Below are 19,283 nucleotides of genomic sequence, written 5' to 3'. Positions count from 1 at the left end.
TAATATAATCACAGATAACTAAAATGAGGAAACATGTTTATAGAGAGGACGGCTAGTCTGGACTTGTTTTCTACTGACGTATCCCAAAATCTCATATCTGCTAAAACCAATATATATGTACAAATGTTGCTCACACTCTGTGTTATGGCGTTTCGGCTGGTGTGGTGAAGAAATATTATAGCAAAGTGTTACAGTGTAGCGAATACGATTTCAAAGAATTCGATCAACACAACATGGTGGAAGCTGCAGGTTTTCTAGGACTTGTTTCTTATTTCACATGAAATTCCGGTTGTTTCTACATAAGCCGCACCAATTGCTCCTACAAATGGTTGGGAACTTCTCATAAATAGGACAAGTGGTAAGAAACTTTATACTATATACTGTATTTTATCAGAGAAAAATGTCCTCTCTCCACTGTTCACATCCACACTCTGCTCAATCCATCTTGATTACCCAAGACAGACAGGCAGCTTACTTAAAGGGAATCTGTCAGGTACTTTTTTTTTTCTACCCTAAACTAGCCCTAGCACATGTAGCATCAAGTAATGGCCTTGTCTATGGTGTAACCCAGTGCGGAGTGATTGACATGTCAGATATCAGGCTGATGCCATACTTTACTGCCAGCTTCACATAATATGACTTTGCAGCAACAGAAAGCTTAGGAAAGGTCACTTGACGCTGCACTTGTTGAGACCAAATAAGTAGGATATTGGTTAAAGCAATGATTTACATGACTAACTGTTACACTCTCTTAGCGCTCTCATGTTGATGGTCCTGTCCTCTTAGGGTCTGTTCACATAGAGGCGGATTTGAGGCTCCCATATACTTCAATGGGAGCCGCTCGCTTTTTTTTCAGCTAGCGGGAAATAGAAGCGACTAGAGATGAGCAAACACTGTTCGGATCAGACGATCCAAACAGCACGCTCCCATAGAAATGAATGGAAGCACCTGGCACGGCGATCGGCTGCCGGCAAAGTGTACGTGCCAGGTGCTTCAATTCATTTCTATGGGAGCGTGCTGTTCGGATCGTCTGATCCGAACAGTGTTCGCTCATCTCTAGAAGCGACATCTTTCTATCTTCCCACGGCTTCCATGGCTGACTCAGCCACAGCGTGAAACTCACTCCCAATTAGGTCCTTTCATTTGGGCCTAATCAGGAGCCACAACTGGTTGCCTGTGCACTGCATCCCGTTGCGGCTAGAACACTAAACCATACACAGGTCCTTATAGGGGGTTTAGTGTGCCAAATCACCATTATAATGGTCTATAAGGATGTGTGGGTGGTTTATAGTCCTGAATATTTGACAGCTTCCCTCTAATGCATGATATACCCCGGTGGCAACGCATCACGTTTTTCCCTCAGTGCTTTTCAGAGAAAGTCCGCAGAGATTTTCTCCTAAATTTCCACATTTTTTGCCACAATTATGAACACAGTCAGCAATAAATGTACATGTACAGATGTAACCGAGTTATCCTGAACTTCTGCAGTTGGTTAAACTGCTGCCATGTGATCTCTTCTCACAGAACGCTACAAAAACAATGAAAATCATTGGAAAAATAGTTTATGACTTTTCATATTTATTTTTTTTGTCTTCTGTGATGAGATATCACGCTGCAGCAGAAGTTGGGGTTAACCCTGTTACACCTGTATATACCTTTGTTGCTGCAGTCATGTATTAATACAGGTGATTTATTTAGTATATACACAAATAAAACTCAAAAATCTAACAAACTAGCTGCATGTCCTAACATGTTAAGGCAATATTACTCAGCAGTACAGGAGATCGTCTCCATTTATAAAGACATAGTACAAGCCTTGGACATGTTCAGACTTTATACTGTAACATGTTCTTACAGACAGGTCGAGGAATCATTGGACAGTAACACAAGTTTTGGCATTTTAGAAGTTTACTAAAAATATGCGAGATACAGTTATATAATGAATATGGGCTTGAGGTGCAGACTCTCCGCTTTACTTTGAGGGTATTCACAATAATAATAATACATTTTATTTATATAGCACGTATTCCGCAGCGCTGTACAATTTCTAGGGTTCAAATACAGACAGAAAGATACATTACAAAGAAAGTTATTTCACACAATGGGACTGAGGGCCCTGCTCGCAAGAGCTTACAATCTATGAGGTAGAAGGGGTGACACAAGAGGTAGCAGGGGCGGCATCAGACAAATTTGTAATAGAGGTTACTGTCATTACACAAACATAAAACTTTATGAGTCACCAGTTGTGTCCTTTAACATGTGGATGGTGCCTGGACATTTAAAGTTAGGCTGAAATGGCATCATATCATGTGGGGTAATGTAGGAGCGGGAACAGAGGAGGGTTATATTTTGGGGATTCTAATTACGGTACGGAAGGGTTTACATTAGGAATTGTGATCGGCCTGTCTGAAAAAATTTGTCTTAGTCTGCGCTTGAAGCCTTAGAAATTAGGAGTTAATCTGATTGTCTGGGGTAGAGCATTCCAGAGAAGTGGTGCAGCTCGGGAGAAGTCTTGTATACGAGCGTGGGAGGTTCTGATAGAGGATGTAAGTGTTAGGTCATTGAGTGAACAGAGAACACAGGTTGGGCCGTAGACAGAGATGAAGGAGGAAATGTAGGGAGGTGCGGCATTGTCGATGAGGGGGATACGTTTATATTGTATTCTGTAATGAATAAGAAATTCACCAGTGAGATAGCAGAAATGTTAGGACTGGCCAAACCAACAATTTGGTACAACTACACTGGTGAGCTCAGGAACTCAAAAGGCCTGAACATCCACAAAATGATCACATAATGGTGAAGAAAAACCCCTTCACAACATCTACCCAAGTGAAAAACGCTCTTCAGGAACTAGGTGTATCAGTATCTACATCTACCATAAAGTGAAGATTTCACAAGAGAAAATACAGAGGGTTCACAAGGTGAAAACTATTAATCAGCCTCAAAAAGAGAAAGGCCAAATTAAAATTTGCCAAAAAACATCTAAAAAAAGCCAGCCCAGTTCCGGAACAGCATTCTTTGGAGAGGTGAAACTGAGTTCAACTTGTGCACGAATGATGGGAAGAAGAAAGTATGGAGAAAGCTTGGAATGGCTCATGATTTTTTCTTATAAATTGTTTATTTAAGAGGGGTTTTTTTTAAATAAAAGAAAGCAACAAGATCGAAAGGCCAGTACTAATCCAAAAACACACAGAAAAAATGAGTAACAAGCCACAGGACAGGGAAAAAGACAAGACTAATAGACAAGGACGAAACAAGAAAACAAGGGGGTAAGAAACAACAGAGGGGTGGCATGAGGTTCCAAGGGGGTAGCGTAATCACAAAGGCTGGGTGGCCCAAAACGTGTCCGACAAATATCAGATAGTATGAAAGCGCTCCTCCTCGTTATTAAGCACAGCCGTCAGATATTCCAGAGATCGCAAACTCCTGATCCTGCAGTATAACTCTTCAAGTGATGGGGGGGGGGGCCGCCTGGCAGCAATACTTAGCAATTAAACACCGAGCAGAGGGGAGAAGAAACAAGAATAGACTAGCTTGAGCAGTTTAACCAGGGGGAGATTAAGAAGATATGTCCTGGGAGAAAGAGGGAAACGTACTCCCATCACCCGGCTCTAGAGATGGAACGGCTCATGATTAAAAGCACACCACCGCATGAACATGCATGTCTTCCGATGGTGCAGGGTCCCTAGTGTTTATTGATCATGTGACAGAAGTGGGATGAATTCTGAAGTGTACAGCAGTGTAGACTTTTTGCCTGAGATTCAACCAAATGCAACAAGTTGGATCGGGTAGATGGTCAATGACCCAAAACATACTGCGAAAACTATACAGAAGTTTTTTAGGGCAAAGAAGTGGAATATTCTGTGATGTCAATCACCAGATCTCACCCTGACTGAGCATGTCTATCATTTGCTGAAGATAAAACTTAAGGCAGAAAACCGCTGCAGTGAAGGCCTGGCAAAGCATCACAAAGGAGGAAACCCAGCGTTTGGTGATGTCCATGGGTTCCAGACTTCAGCCAGCCATTGCCCGCATAGGATTCTCTACAAGGTATTAAGATGAACATCTTATTTAATGTTAATTTCTCCAATTATTTCAATTACTTTTGAGCCCTTAAATAAAGAGGTTTGTAGAAATATGGCTGCAATTCCTAAACTTTTCACAGGACACTTTTGGTTAACCCTTTGCTTTAAACATAAAAAGTATACAAGTCAATTGCATCTGAGTTGTTTCCGTTCAAATCCAATGTAGTGACAAGTCGAGCCCAAATGATGAAGATTATCTCACTGTCCTAAATGTATATTGTACTTGTCCTGAGTTACAGTCTGTTTTATACTGTAGAGCTGCATTCACAATTCTGCAACCTACAGAGCTGACATATGACAGTATCGTGTAGTCTTTATATAAAGTACAAATCTAGGATGAGCTCAGTTAGGCAGTGCTAAAAACATATTGGATCTATATGTAACCGACGATATTGCAGATGGAACCCCTGGACACGCTTGGTGTAAAAGAATTTACCAAAGATCCCTATGGTGGTGTAGCTCTGAGACCCATGACTATCTCAAATTTTGGTTATACTTTACATTGTTATATTACAGTGTGCTGTAATATAATAATGGGAATATGCAAATGAGCTCTTTGGAGCAAGAAGGGCGTTGCCATTGCTCAATAGAGGTAAGTGACAGAAGAGTTTTTATTATCAACACAAACCCCAATATCTCTGCAATGGATGTCCCAATTCACAATAAGAAAACACCGAGCTTAAACTATTAATGGGACTAGGTGGACGTGCTAGATACTGGTGACAGACTCCCTTTACAGAATGCTGCTTTTTCTTGTTTTTTTTATTTTTTCCTCTGCGCTAATCCACTGCATCTGAACTCACTGTCCAAGCTTGTATTCCATGCACAGTTTACAGCTGCAGCCTACTGAAGTCTATGGGGGGAAAGGCCAGCAGAGAAGAAATGCAAGAGACACGACTGTAGCTTCAAAGATACAGCTATGTCTGTACTCTTTCTGCTAGTCATTCTCCTCCCGCCTCCATAGACTTCTGTTGTATACTGTATATGGACCCACTGGGTACGAATTTGATGTAACAGTGATCAGTGCAGTGGAATAGGGGAGGGAGAGGAAGAAAAAAAACTAAGATTTTTTATAATAAAATATATTACAAAGTTTATATTCTCACCAGCACTAAAAGTTTAGGCACACTCCAAGTTACTTTCTATAGGTTTACTGTATAGCTTCTAGATTAATACACAGCAGATGGACAAGAAATAGTAATAGGACAAAAATTAAACTATACACATATTAAAAAAAAAAAAAAAAACAAAAAAAAAACACAAACGTAAAAAACACCGGAAACAAAATTTTAAAGTTATTGATTTTATTTGGTATTATCATGAAAATTTGAGAACAAAATTCGAGAAAAATTGAAGAGAGAAGAAAAAAGACCAAAACTGAGAATTGGACGGCAAGTTAATAGACTGAAAAATTCTTCTAACCAAGTAAACTGATCACGTTTGGTCCCCTGGAAAGCAATGCCACTAGTTAAGTCTCATTCACATGACTGCATTTCAGGTTTGTAATACGCAGATATCGAATGCAGGGCCTATACTGCACCTCCATATAGTTCACATGTTTTACAAAGAGATGGTTTTTTACTTTGATAAAAATCTGAGAAAACAAAAACCACCACCTGTACTTTACTGCACACCGTAATTCACAGACACTTCTATTTGCAATTGTGCGCTGCCGCTAACAGCAGATCCCATCACTTTTACTAGAAAACGAATAAGCAAGGGGAGAAGAGAAGCCAACACATACTTTACTGCCATTCAGTAAGCAAGACTTCAGGGGTAGAACGCCTTTGTATAAACCTATAGTACAAGCAGATGTGAAATACCTGCAGTATATGCCTCTTTCTCCACTTATCAGACCCCCTTAAAATATCGACTCTGTATTCCTTGCAAAACAGTCTTGGAAGACTAGATGGACTTTCATCTCAAACATTATATGTTGCTTATAGAAGTCTATGGAGAGGGGGGGCTGTAGGAGATAAAAGCAGGTATATTGATGAAGCTAAGTTTTTTTATGTCACGCCAGAGCTTTAAATGACATCCATACTGTTCAGTACATCTCTATTATACCCTCCATGTTGCTTCTTTGTATATGAGAGTAAAAGATATGGGAGCAGGATCTCCTTTACTTTCTGTGTACAGTTGGTCTATACCCAATAGCTAAGGAACAACTGAAAATTAGTGAGAGGCTGCAGAAAGGAAACTGGCAAAAATTAGCAATAAAGCCATATACCAGTTATATAGGGGCCAAATATAGTCATAGTCTTCACATACACACATGTTTACCATGAAAATTCACCTAAAACGACAGGTATGCTTTTAAGCATGGTGGTACAAGTATACTCAATACAGTAATGATAAGAATCAGTGTAAAGTAGTGACAGTAGCAACCATACAGTTCACATATCCTGAAGGAGGCGTCCCACCCCTTCATAGCCCAAACATGCAGAGCTTGCACCTTTGACCTCTTGCTTGGTGCCTAAACCTAAAAAAGGCAGTGGCAGCCGCATTATCTAGGTTATTGACTGAAAAGTGTTTTTTTGCAGTCAGCTTCCACAACACCAAACGCATTTGTAGGAAAAACTTTGTGATCCTAAAACAGCACACAAGTTTAGGTCTTAGAACCTAAAGTGAAGTAATATCATCGCTTAACATGTCATAGAGACAGAACACGTCTTCACCCTACAAAAGATATCCAAAAATGTAAACAGACCATAAACATGGCGAATATTTTTTGGCTGGTTGCGCGGAGACAAGATGTAAGGTGCCCTATGTTTTCTGCCATATTTCGAGATACACAGCAACTTGGAAACATTTCCTGCTATATCTATCTAAGGTGCAATTAAGCGTCACATCAATTAGCAGCTACATCAGTACGGGCTGATTTAGTCGCCGCTTTCTATCTACCTAGCTAATAGTAGATACATCTGACCCTATGAAAAGGAACTTCCCGAATTTCCTCCCGATAATCCCGCGCATAATCCCAGAGGAAGTGATCGATTAAGACAGGGTTAATTTCGTTGCTCATTTTCTGTCCATTCTTCTCAAACAGCTCCCGTAGGTAGTCACAAACCAGCTCAACGGCCCAAATTGAACAACCACGGATCTCCATCTCTTCACGATCTCCGTTTTTGAAAAGCCAACCTAAAAGTAAATTAGAACATGTCTAACTATGTACAAGGACTGAGAGGTCATGGTCACCAAAAACGGTAGCCACTTGCTAAATACTAGTAAATTCATTACATATTAAGAGGGATTATAAAACTGACAAACTGGGGGGAGTGCGTGTGAGGGTGGTGGTGCAGGGGTGTGGGGGCAGCATGACGGTGGGGACGTGGGGCCTGGGGTTGGTATGGGGGGGAAAGCTAGAGGAAGGGGGAGGCAAGTGGGAGTGTTGGCGGGAGGGAGCGCCAACACTCCCAGGAGGGAACGTGGGCGCCTCATAGCCAGCAGCAATTGCATACGCAGGTCAGCAAAAGTGACAACACGCGGATGAAGTCGCGGGTAAATGCTAGTACTCCATAAATAAATTTACTCCATGTCTGCCAGACTACCAAAAATCTGTAAAAAGCATCTAGGAGAACAGGGTTGGCCACTGAATATTGAAGGGTCCCTAAGCATCCCAAATGCAGTAGAAGTAAGGCACTTGCTTTGTGTTAATACATTTGGTTACATATATGTTTGGTAGGTCAATAAATAGTAAGGGGAACATAAGAGTATAACAGCAGGCCAGACTACAAAGGGTTTAATTGTAGTCTGTTACCAAGACATAAAGGTACACATACAAACCGGAGTATACAGTATACAAACCTTCTTTCAGCTTTTTCAGTAGATCTTCTGAATAACTCATAGCCCCAAAATGTACAAGAGCTTGGGGGATTCTATAATCAGCGAACATGGTTATTTTATCAATGTCATGGAAGCAGCCTTCATTTTGTCCTTCTAATACTCCCCAAGTGTCTCCTACAAGAATCTGTGCGCGCTTGTAAAAGGCTACCTTCTGACCCTACAATTGGAGAAAGACAAAAAAAAAACAAAAAAAAAACAAACAACTTTATAAGACTAAGGCCCTACGTTGCAGAAACGCAGCTTCTTTTGTTGCAGATTTTGTTGCGTTTTTTTGAGCCAAAGCCAGAAGTGACCACAAAGGGATTGGGAAATATATAAGAAGTTCTTATACGTCTACCTTCTGCTTTATACACTCCTGGCTCTGGCTTAAAAAACACCACAAAATCTGCAACAAAAAAAGCTGCGTTTCCTCAACATGGGGCCTCAGCTTAACAAGAATTACCAACTATGTGTATAATAGAATGAGTAACGCTAGGTTCACACTAGCATTCAGCTTTCCTTTCTTCAGGTCCACTTAGGGATCCAAAAAACGGAAACCTAATCCGCTTAAAAAGCGCTTACCCGCGGCCCACATAGGCTAATGGTTTACGCCCGATAAAATGCAGAAAGAAATGCGCAGGTATGAACCTAGCCTTAGGACTTTCGTTTATAGATAAAATAATTAGCAGCACAATATCTGTAGTAAGCGGAATGCTATGGCACCCACCCAATAAGATAAAGTCATACAAACTGCTTTCATCTGTACAGTAATAGGAGGATTAACGACTGGCTGCTATTTACAGCCTCAAAGGCGCCAAAGGACAATTACGCTTTTTGTGCGGCTCTCCAGGATATAAAACTATAACTAAAACATTACAAAGCAAATATAAAATGGGAGCGCCGGAGACGGCCAAACTCTGCACTGTTACTGTTCGCTCATCTCTAGTAATCACTATTGTAGGGATACTTGGCTAGGACATTATCTCAGTCTCACTACTCCGCCTGCTACTCCATCAGGATGGTGGAACCAGACCCCTATCCTTAAGATCGGTGGGGGGTCTCAGCAGTCGGATCCACACTGTTCATGAAGTTATTCCCTGCCCTATCGATAAGGGGCAAGTTCTTAACTTGTTACAAATCCCTAAACCAGTTCCGGATTGCCGATAGACTACATGTCTGGACACTCCACTTCTAACCCTGCAAGGATGTACCCGTATGCCATTGTTAGGTTAGCCTACTGCACGACTTCATGCCATGATCACCACACCCCAAGCGACACAACAATAAGTGTCACCAAAGTATAAATGACCATAAGGGAGAGGAAAAACCATTTCATTTCTCTCTTTTTCTTTTTTCTTAGTAGCATCGAGAAACAAGACATTTTTTCTCTTTTTTGTTTCTATTTTTCAGGATATTAAAACATGGAAAAAATAAAAACATTAAAATAAAGCCATTTTTAAACACTGAAAAAAAGCTTAAAAATCATTTGAATAAACTCAAAGGAGAAAGTTATGGCCCTCGAAACTGTATGCACGAAAAAACCCAAGAATGTGTCCGGCCCTGTACAAGGAAAAATAGTCGGTACTGAAGTGGTTAAGCTTGTTTCATGGCGGAGCAATTGCCAAATGTTCCAGCCATTGAAGAAGGCCAATGGCTGCAGAAATTTGCAGGTAATACTTCGGTTTGCCCATAAATTTGTGCAAGCACTATGGGTGTGGGAGAGTTTTGGACCCATGAGGTTGCCAGACCATGGAAACCCAAGAGTCAATTAACGATGTGGGGCAATTGTTGGGAAAATTAAACTTTATGAGGCCAAAGCTGGAGTTATTTAATAATACCATATATACTCGAGTATAAGCCAACATTTTCAGCACATTTTTCATGCTGATAAAGCTCTCCTCTGCTTATACACGAGTCAGGGTCCACAGAGCACAGAAAACTGGAAGGACCTGGATGGGGGAGGTCCTTTAGTACTACTGCTCTGTGATTGGCTTGTCATGAGGTCACGTGCCTGTGATATCATCAAAGGTCCTGTAGCCACTGGTATGTAACATCTGCAGATAAGGTTGAGTCTAAATCCTTGAAGCTCCGCCCACACCAGAGTCTGATCACATGGTCATGACGTCATCAGAGGTCCATTAGCACACTAGGATTTAGCATCTCCCCTGCAGATGAGTGGCCAGGATTCATTGTGTCTTATGGAAGATGTCTGTTGTATGGAGGAGAGGAAGCTACAGTAACGTGACACACACAGGGACCTTCCTTTCGTTACTCGGCCTATTAATGTCAGGCATTTGGGGTTATTAATTTAGTTTCAGTAACTCCATGTGCCTCACATTAATAGCAGTTAACCCCATCATGTCCCTCATATTAACCCATGTGTGCCCCATATAAGGGTTACTAATATGTGAGACACATGGGGGTACTAATGAAGGAGCTTACATATCAGTAACTCTTATGTGAGGCACACATGGGGTTAATGGGAGGGACATGATGGGGTTAACTGCTATTACTATGAGGCACATGGAGTTGCTAAGCTGCAATGCACATGACCAGACTTTTTATCTGCAATGGTGGAATTCCCCCCCCCCCTCGGCTTATACTCGAGTCAATAAGTTTTCCCAGTTTTTTGTGGTAAAATTAGGGGTCTCGGCTTGTATTCGGGTCGGCTTATACTCGAGTATATACAGTAATTCCTTTGTATAGAATTTGAAAGGAATGTGTGCTACGTGCGGTCCATTTGCCTGACCGAGTTTGAGACCACTGGTCTAAGTATGTGGATCCATAAATCTGTGGCAATTTACATTAAAGGGGTTGTCCCATCACAAGGAACCTATCTATACTGCTAGTTTATGTGGATTTAAGACTTTTCCTAAATGCATTGCTTTATCAAAACTGCTTTGTTTGGCCGCTATCGTAATTTATTCACTTCATTGTTTACACTCCGTTTCTTTGGCCCTTGGGATTATCTGCTCATTTGTCAAGTGATGTAGCTGCCTGCTCTCAGGGGGAGGGGGGCTGGGAGCAGCTCTGAGCTGTTTGAGAAGCTTCGCTACTTTAATGACACAGATAGGGGAGGTGAGAGCTCCGGGATTTCTGAGCTCTTATCAGTCGGTTTAATTGAATTTGGCTAATAAGGGTTGAGATAGGGAGTCCGTTACCTCTGTATGTAATGCAAACTGACTCAAATTAAGCTCTGCTACATCAGCTTCACACTGTGGTAATGCATTTACAACCAATCCCGTGCAAGTGAAACCCCGCCCACCTATGTGCCGAGAGAAGCAGGAAGTGAAGAGAGCACAACAGCCTGCAGGTTAGTGAACAAGCGTCATGGGAATACCCCTTTAAAGTACATATCGATGAAATAAAGTGAGTTTTGTTACCTGAAAGACTCCTTCATCTCTATAAGATGGGAAATTGTCCACAACCAGCTGCATCAGTTTCACTGCACTTCTCTCACTCATTCTCAAACAATTAAGAAAAGATCCTCCAAATTTCTCCAGAAGAATCTTTCCTGTTTGCCGAAGGATCTCCAGACGCTCCTCAATCATTGGGATAGGAAAATCGGAGTCACTACGCAGGACATGCTTCAGCTGCTCCATGGTGATGTTGGAATAATATGTGGCGGTGGTGAGAGGTATTCCTATGGAAAAAAAAAAAAAAAAAAAAAAGGGAGCACAAGCAGTGGAGGGGCGTGAATAAAGGTATGACGTGGGGGTGTGCGCTCAATAGGCTCATTTGCATAAAGTAATTAATCGGGATTATAACGGAATGGTGGGGAGTATCAAAAAAAGAAGGTAATAGCAGAATAGCCTTTCTACAGGCTATCCAGGAATGTCTTTATCTCAAAACCACTGACACCAATGATAGAATTCCTTTAATGCAAAGAAGTTTACAAAACAGAATTCTCAGATCTATAGAAATTATTTTATATAGCGTGTAGGCACTATTTTTAACACATATATGGCAACTGCCCCTTCAAAGACACATTTTGCATATCTGTGTGTACTATAATGTTAATGAATACGTTACTGATCACTTTATTGAGAAGTTATCTGCTCCCCTAAGGAGCACTGTCCTCTAGGCACTTCTGAGATTTATCAAGATTTATTTTCCCCTTTCCATAAGGACTTAATAAATCAGAGTTTGACCAATTTATTTTATTCAGGAAACACTGGAGGGAATTAATCAACCTATCTACGCCAGGTATCTTGCATAGATGGCTTTTAAAGAGGACCTTTTATGGATTTGGGGCACAGGCAGTTCTATATACTGCTGGAAAGCCGACAGTGCGCTGAATTCAGTGCACTGTTGGCTTTCCCGATCTGTGCCCGGGTAAAGCGCTATCGGTGCTGGTCCCGTAGTTCTTTACAGTCAGAAGGGCGTTCCTGACAGTCTGTCAGGAACGTCATTCTCCACAGCAGCGCCTATCGCGCTGTAGTGTGTGAGCGGGGAGGAACGCCCCCCTCCCTCTGCTCACAGTGCTCGTCCATAGTCAGCGCACTGTCGGCTTTACAGCAATATATAAAACTGCCTATGCCCAGATCCATGAAAGGTCCTCTTTAATGTGGTGCATCTCAGCAGGCAGTCCTTTCTTGCGCCAAAGATGTGACTTCAAGGAGGATGAGGTTAATAAAAAAATAATTGAGAAATCTTTGAGTACCGTAAACTGGTATTGTTTCTGCAGCTGACTCTACCAATCCCCATGTGCATGCTACAAATATATCACTGTGTGCCAACTTAGGTAACCACTCTCCTACCAACATGGCAACTGTCCACAAAGAACTGCAAAATCCAAAAATAGCTGTATATGTTCATTGAGTTGTAAAACAAACCAGTTAGGTAATGCAGGTACACTTTCCAACCCCCCCCCCAAAAAAAAAAAACAAAAAAAAACAAAAGATAGAAAGTGACCTTGGCACTCATCAATCCTACAAATGACTTTTTATTGCGTGATACAAACAAGCCGAGTGCACGGTCACATCCGCAGCTACGGCCAAGTCTTTCAACTTGCTGACAACAATTATTAACCTGTATTATGTTTTGCAACCCTTCTCCCCTAAAGAAATGTCTCTCCTAAATATGTGTTTAAATCAGACTTCATCCTTCGATTCCCAACAAAAGGCCGGTTGCAGACAATTGTGTGATTCTGGCTGGCCCTGAATTAAAGGCACAAGCGGTGCACGGGGGACACGGAAGCAGGGCCACAAAACAGAACAGGAATAGGACCTGTTCTATATTTTGCGGCCTAGATTGTCGGCATGTAATTCACAGTTGTGTGTATGGGCCCATAGAAATGAATGGGTCAGTGTGATATCCAGGAAAAACACGGATAGCACACTGATGTCTGCAAGAGGCCTAAGAGTCAGGATACTGCTGTAATGTGGTAGGTGGTGGTGTTCGCTATTCAGTGAAGAAGCTGCTGAATATTTAGGCAAAATAAGTAGATATGTATAATACGTATAATAAGTAGATGTAATATGGACAGAAAATACAGTCACACAAATGTGCCATTAGCCGTATACCAACCTTCGTCCAATGCCCTGTTCATGGCAGCACAGAATGACCAGTAGCCACTATATTCCTTCCCCTTGTATTTGACCAAAAACTTTTTATCTTCCTCTTCAGACCAAAAGGAGAAGTTTAAAGTGTCAGCAAAAAAGACCCAATTCACAGCATCTTCCCCAGAGTCCTGTGGGTTCAACTCATGAAGGGATTTCCATCCCTTCAAGGTGATCTCCTTGCGTCCAATCTTCTCAAAGAGCTTCTCAGCGAGGGAGTGTACACCCTTCATGTCCACAAACACATCCTTGCTGTTGTCAGTGATGAACTTGCCAGCATCTCTGGGTAAAAGTGGAGCAGCCATTCTGTACCTTGTTCGTCTATTAAAAAATAAAAGAGAAAGTAATAGAAGTTTTAGTCCAGTGGTACATGGTGGCTTCAATCTGCAGCGGCAGCACTGTGGATAAGACTTAGACTAAGAACCAGTGAACTCCATTAGGATGAGGCCACAAGTTGTGGAAAAGCTGGGTTTTTTTTATTTATTTATCACAGATTTTGCTGCATCTTATGAGACAAAACCAACAGTAGCTTCAAAAGCAATGGAAAATATAAAAAGGAAGCTCCTATACTTCTTCAGCTTTTCAGCAACGTCTGACCCAAGCCTCCGCTGGCGACAAATGAAAGCACCGGCAGCCCATGAAATGAATGTAGAAGCCACTGCAGGGACATCATGTGGCACCACCTTTATTACATATTGGGGCATATATGTCAAGTGTTCTGTCTACATTTGTGCCAAAATTTATGGTGCACAGCATTTATGACATATTTATGTAAAATGTGTGCTAGGAGAGCAGGAACTATACGACAGGCTGCAAACCTTTGAAAAATGGCCACCGGAATGGGTAAGGTTTAGTAGAGAACGAATATGGTGCAAATTTTCTTGTGCAAAGTAGACCAAGTCTAAAATTGTGCAAATTTATGAATTTCCAACAATTCACTCTGAGAATAAATTCCCGTTGTGCAAAAAATATTTGTTTTATCAATAAGCGAGAGACGTTATCTGCCTGCTTATTTCAGGCTAAAAACTGTAGGGTTTTTGATGCATGCGCCAAATATTTGTTCCTAACAGCCTGTGAGTTACCTTTTTTTTATCTACATGTTTTGCACCAAAAATTTGTTTTATGGTAAAGCACGACACTTTTAGTTGGACAGTATTGGAGTCAGAATTTTGGAGCTTCTAGAAACACTCCATATTTATGCACCACTGTATAAGCAATGATACCTCCTATACGCTCCCTGCTACCTCTTGTGTCACCCCCTCTATAAATGGGATTTATAGTTTAAAGACCTTTCATCACTTGGGGCACATGTGGTTTTATATACCGCTAAAAAGTATCGGTACCGTAGCACTTCACCGTCAGAAGGGTCTATAGCACTGTACTGTGAGAGCAGGGAGGAGCGTCCCCTCCAGTACTAGTACTATGAGGAGGGGAGGGGGCGTTTCTTCCCGCTTTCACAGTACAGCGCTATAGGCGACGCTGTGAAGAAGGACATTCCTGATTGACTGTCAGGAACACCCTTCTGACGGTGAAGAGCTACGGTACCGGCACCAATAGCTCTCTACCGGGGGCACAGATCGTGAAAGCCGATGAATTCAGTGCACTGTTGGCTTTCTAGCGGTATATTAACCTTCACCTTCTGGATCACATACAACCGGCAGTCATGCCGGCACTCCGCTAAGGAGACATCAGCATGACTGCCAATTGTTCCCCGCTCCAGCCGCTGCATAAGACATCCCCCAAAAATAAGAAAGGTCATATATTTCGTTAGATAATTAATTATAAGAGACTGTCTTATTTTCGGGGAAACAGGGTATGAACAAACCCATCATTAATCAGCTGGTCACACGACGACCGTCCAATATCTAATGTGCATGACCAGCGTATGATGCTGTACCACTTAGCTGAAGCCACACAGGACAGATCCATTGCTAATATTCACTAAAATATACTGTCCGGGTCTGGGGTTGCTAGGTGGGGTGGCATAGACACAAAAGTCCAGTTTCTTTTAGTCCAAAACAAAGGTAGAGTTTTATTTTCACTCAAAAGTGTAGTGCAGCAACAAAAGGAAACAATACAAAGATAAATCCCTGCCCGGCTAGGCTCTAACTAAACATAGAATAGGTTACCTCACCTAGAAGAACAGAAATCCAAAAAAGCCAGTAGAATCACTCAGGACACAGCTCCAAATATATGACCTCTCTGTTGGCTCTCCAGCCAATCTCTGCCAAAGTCTGCTGCTGGAGCAACTTCTTAAGCCTCCTTGACGAGGAGACTCTCTGCAGCTGAGTCGCTGCCGGAACATCCCCAAAGTGTGGACTGGAGGGGGGTGGAATGACAAGTCCCACTACCAATCCTACCTGCCATTCCTAAAAATCCAGCCCAATACTGAGTATTTATCAAAATGCTCAGCAGACGAAAGTTGTCTGCTGAGAACAAACATTCCTTCTGGAGTTTTCTCATCTCACCCACCTTAGTAGTCTGGGTGAGATGTACACCCCCTCCATTACCTGACCAGCCATCAGCTTACAATACTTACAAGCAGGTATGCAACTATGAGACTAGATAGAAAAGCTAAAAATTACAAACCAGCCAAGGACCATAGAAGGCGAAGTCCACGCTAACTGATACATTCTGGATAATGATCATTAACATTCCTTTATTATCTAATATAACATTATTAGGCTTTTATACTGTACAGATAAGCTTCAAAGAGATATTGTGCAATGCAAAAGTCATACAGTGTTATGGTCCTTCTATCACTCTTATTGGCTAGACCACACTGTATCTGGAGACCTGGACTCATATGTCAGAATTCTCCACCTATTGAATACTTATGGCATATACCAGCTATACGTCTGAAAACGGAATACCCCTTTATCCGCTTCCCACCCCGTGATGTACATATGTATTATGTCAAGGAGAACGGGGGTCTGATACCACCACCATTCAGCATCCACCTTCTTGGGAGTTAACACCAAGATAGTGGGGGATTTGGTACATCCACTGCTGGTTAAAGGCTATCACCTCTACCTGGACAATTACTATACCTGAGTAGGTAATATATTTCCTACCCACTGGCTAACACGGTAGGAGAACAAACATTTTCCTTATACCTGAGTACTACTTTTCAAAAGCCTTGTTTCCAGTAACAATCTATAGTGTGTCCTTATTCATGACCAGAGCAGCAACAGAGTCCCTATGAGGTACCAGTACAGAGAGCACCAAACCCAACTGCATTATTGACTACAGCAAGCACATGTGAGGGGGTTGATCTCTGAGATCAAATATTGTGGCTCAGTGGTTAGCACTATTGCCTTGTAGCGCTGGAGTCTTCTGTTCATGGCTACATACTAATAGTTAATTTAGATTGTGAGCCCTACTGAAAACATCAATGACAATACCTGTAAATAAATGGAATATTCTGCCAGCCATACAATGCCATGTGCAAATTGAGAATGTTGTCCAAGAAGCTGGCACTATACATTGTATACATGCTACTCAGATGTGCAGGCCAGTTGGGAACCAAATGTAAAGCACCATGGAATTAATGGAGCTATATAAATAAACAATAATAATAATAATAATAATAACCTTCCTGGAATTTCAGGAGGTGGATCGGTTATAATGCAATGCAATTGTATCAGGACAATATTTGTTCCCCAAATAGCCAAAAACCATATGCTTTAAAAAGGGGCAGATACCATCTAGCAGTGTGATATACATCTCTGATGTACTCTGCACAGCTGCAGTAACATTCTGCCACATATCACTCTTTCCCTTCTTAGCCCGGCTATGTGCCCAGGCAGAAGACATTTTTGGTATTGCTATACCCGGGAGGACCAGCTGAGCATATCGCCTTGGGGTTACCTCCAGTGGTTATAGCTGCGCACCTTACATATTTCAGTCCTGCATCTGTGTGGCTATTCAGTGACTTTATCCAAATTTTACACCTCAAATTTAATAATACAAATAGTTATTTGCTATGAAATTCCAGTCCAGACCTGCTGCTCTTGGGGTCTTCTTCCCACAGAAGTCTTCGCCTCATATGACTGCTAAGGTCAATCAGCTGCCTAAGGAAAAGACACGGGGCGAAGTATGTGAGCGTTGTCCTGGTTCCTTTCTTTAGGCCACGGATTGGCTTCAGCAGTCACATGACACAAAGACTTCCACTAGAAGACAACTCTTGGAGCAGCAGGACCGGACCTCGGTGGGAGACATCATAGCTTTGGGTACAGGACAATATGGAATTTTTTTTCCCGCACCTTCCACGGCCTCCTTGATCAAATCTGTATAACCAGGACAACCCTTTTAAAGGGTTAACTCGGAACCTAAATTTATCTTGCTGTATCTGACTGATTTTCCATCAATGGACCTGGAGTCATAACCTCCAGGTCACGTTATTGGAGGCAGCGCTGCGCCCCCTTCCTTCTTCCCCAATCTCAGACGTAATTAATTACCTGTGCTATGTGGGCTGCCTGACTAAGGTAAAGCCTGCCACCATAGCACAGGTAAATTACCTGGGAGATCAGGAGATATCAAACTCAAGGGATAGAGGCAGGTTCTGATCACAAAATCTGGGGTTCAGAACCAGGCCCCAAATCCTGTACTGCCCTGCCCCCTCTACTGATCTCACAGGTAATTCCAGCGTCTGTCTTCTCCTGACAAGTCTCCTCCTCTTCTTACACGAGACTACCTCAAAATGGCAATGGAACACGTGCAGTCAGCTGTTCCATCGGCCATTTTGCAGTTTTATACTGAAACCGACTGAGGACTTTTCTTTCCACTGGTTTTGAAGGGATTTTACCATTAAATTCAAACTTTTTGTTGGTCACACATAGGAATAGCCTTAAGAAAGGCTATTCTTCTCCTACCTTTAGATGTCTTCTTCACCCCGCCGTTCGGTTAAAATTCCATTTTTTTTAATCTCACAACACTTCATGCGTCTTCTTCCGGCGCTGGCAGTCAAACTTCTAGCCCTTGGGCAGAGCCGACTGCACATGCCCACAAGAAAATGGCCACTTACTTACTGAGTAAGCGGCCATTTTTCTTGTGCTGTGGGCATGCGCAGTCGGCTCTGCAAGAGGTCTACAAGTTTCACCGCTTGCGCCGGAAGAAGACGTATGAAGACGACGTTCCTGAAGAAGATGGAGAGTTCTTTTGCAGCATTGAGGATGCCCGCAGTGCTGTTTGAGTGCTTAGGACCGCCCCCAGAGAGAACTCATTTGCATACTGACGGAAAATGGAATTTTAACCGAACAGCGGGGCGAAGAAGACATCGAAAGGTAGGAGAAGAATAGTCTTTCTTAAGGCTATTCCATCATGTCAACTAGAAAAAAAACACCTTTTTAATTATAGAATCTCTTTAATACTTCCCTTTGTGACTACAATCACTATTGACATTACAGATACCTTTTTCCATTTAAACGTTGGCCCAAATCTTAAGGCTCTCCCCTGTTGCCGAGAACGTTAAACCTTGAGACTACCCCTTTAATGCACATGTCCACTGCCTAGTGAGGATAGGTCATCAGTACAAACATACAGGACAGCCCCTTAAAGCAAATCTATTGTAGTTATCCCAATATAGGACAACTGAGGAACATCACAGAGGTAGAATCAGCGATGACCCCACACACGTCAGACAGATAACACAACTCCACTTGTGTACAATCCTCCCCCACACAACACACACAAAACCCCCGCTCTCACCTACACAACTGCACAGTATGGCGCCGCCCATAGATCACACGTGCCACTAAACCACTCCCCCTTGGCGTAAGGACGCAGTCTTCTCAGATAACGTGCTTCCTGA

The 19,283-nt window shown here is 42.2% G+C and overlaps 1 protein-coding gene across 1 annotated transcript; it reads right to left on the bottom strand.

The window, feature by feature from the left end:
* Positions 1 to 5,480: 5,480 nt before the first annotated feature.
* Positions 5,481 to 19,198, bottom strand: LOC142216482 (queuosine 5'-phosphate N-glycosylase/hydrolase-like). Its single transcript, XM_075284351.1, has 5 exons — positions 19,181 to 19,198; positions 13,440 to 13,792; positions 11,294 to 11,553; positions 7,893 to 8,088; positions 5,481 to 7,226 (listed from the first exon to the last, which is right to left on the bottom strand). Exons 2-5 carry the CDS (start codon positions 13,774 to 13,776, stop codon positions 6,994 to 6,996), a joined length of 1,026 nt encoding a protein of 341 aa, XP_075140452.1. The 5' UTR covers positions 13,777 to 13,792; positions 19,181 to 19,198; the 3' UTR covers positions 5,481 to 6,993.
* Positions 19,199 to 19,283: the final 85 nt, after the last annotated feature.

This window comes from Leptodactylus fuscus, chromosome 8 (assembly GCF_031893055.1).
Source record: "Leptodactylus fuscus isolate aLepFus1 chromosome 8, aLepFus1.hap2, whole genome shotgun sequence".
Taxonomy (NCBI): domain Eukaryota; kingdom Metazoa; phylum Chordata; class Amphibia; order Anura; family Leptodactylidae; genus Leptodactylus; species Leptodactylus fuscus.
Note: the sequence above shows the minus strand (reverse complement) of the source record. Positions and strands in the feature narration are given on the sequence as shown.

Coding starts and splice junctions, on each gene's coding strand:
- LOC142216482 (XM_075284351.1), bottom strand. CDS start 13,776: ATGGCTGCTCCACTTTTACCCAGAGATGCTGGCAAGTTCATCACTGAC. Junction 11,554..13,439: donor GAACAGGGCATTGGACGAAG/GTTGGTATACGG, acceptor TTTTTTCCATAG/GAATACCTCTCACCACCGCC. Junction 8,089..11,293: donor GAGATGAAGGAGTCTTTCAG/GTAACAAAACTC, acceptor CTCCAATTGTAG/GGTCAGAAGGTAGCCTTTTA.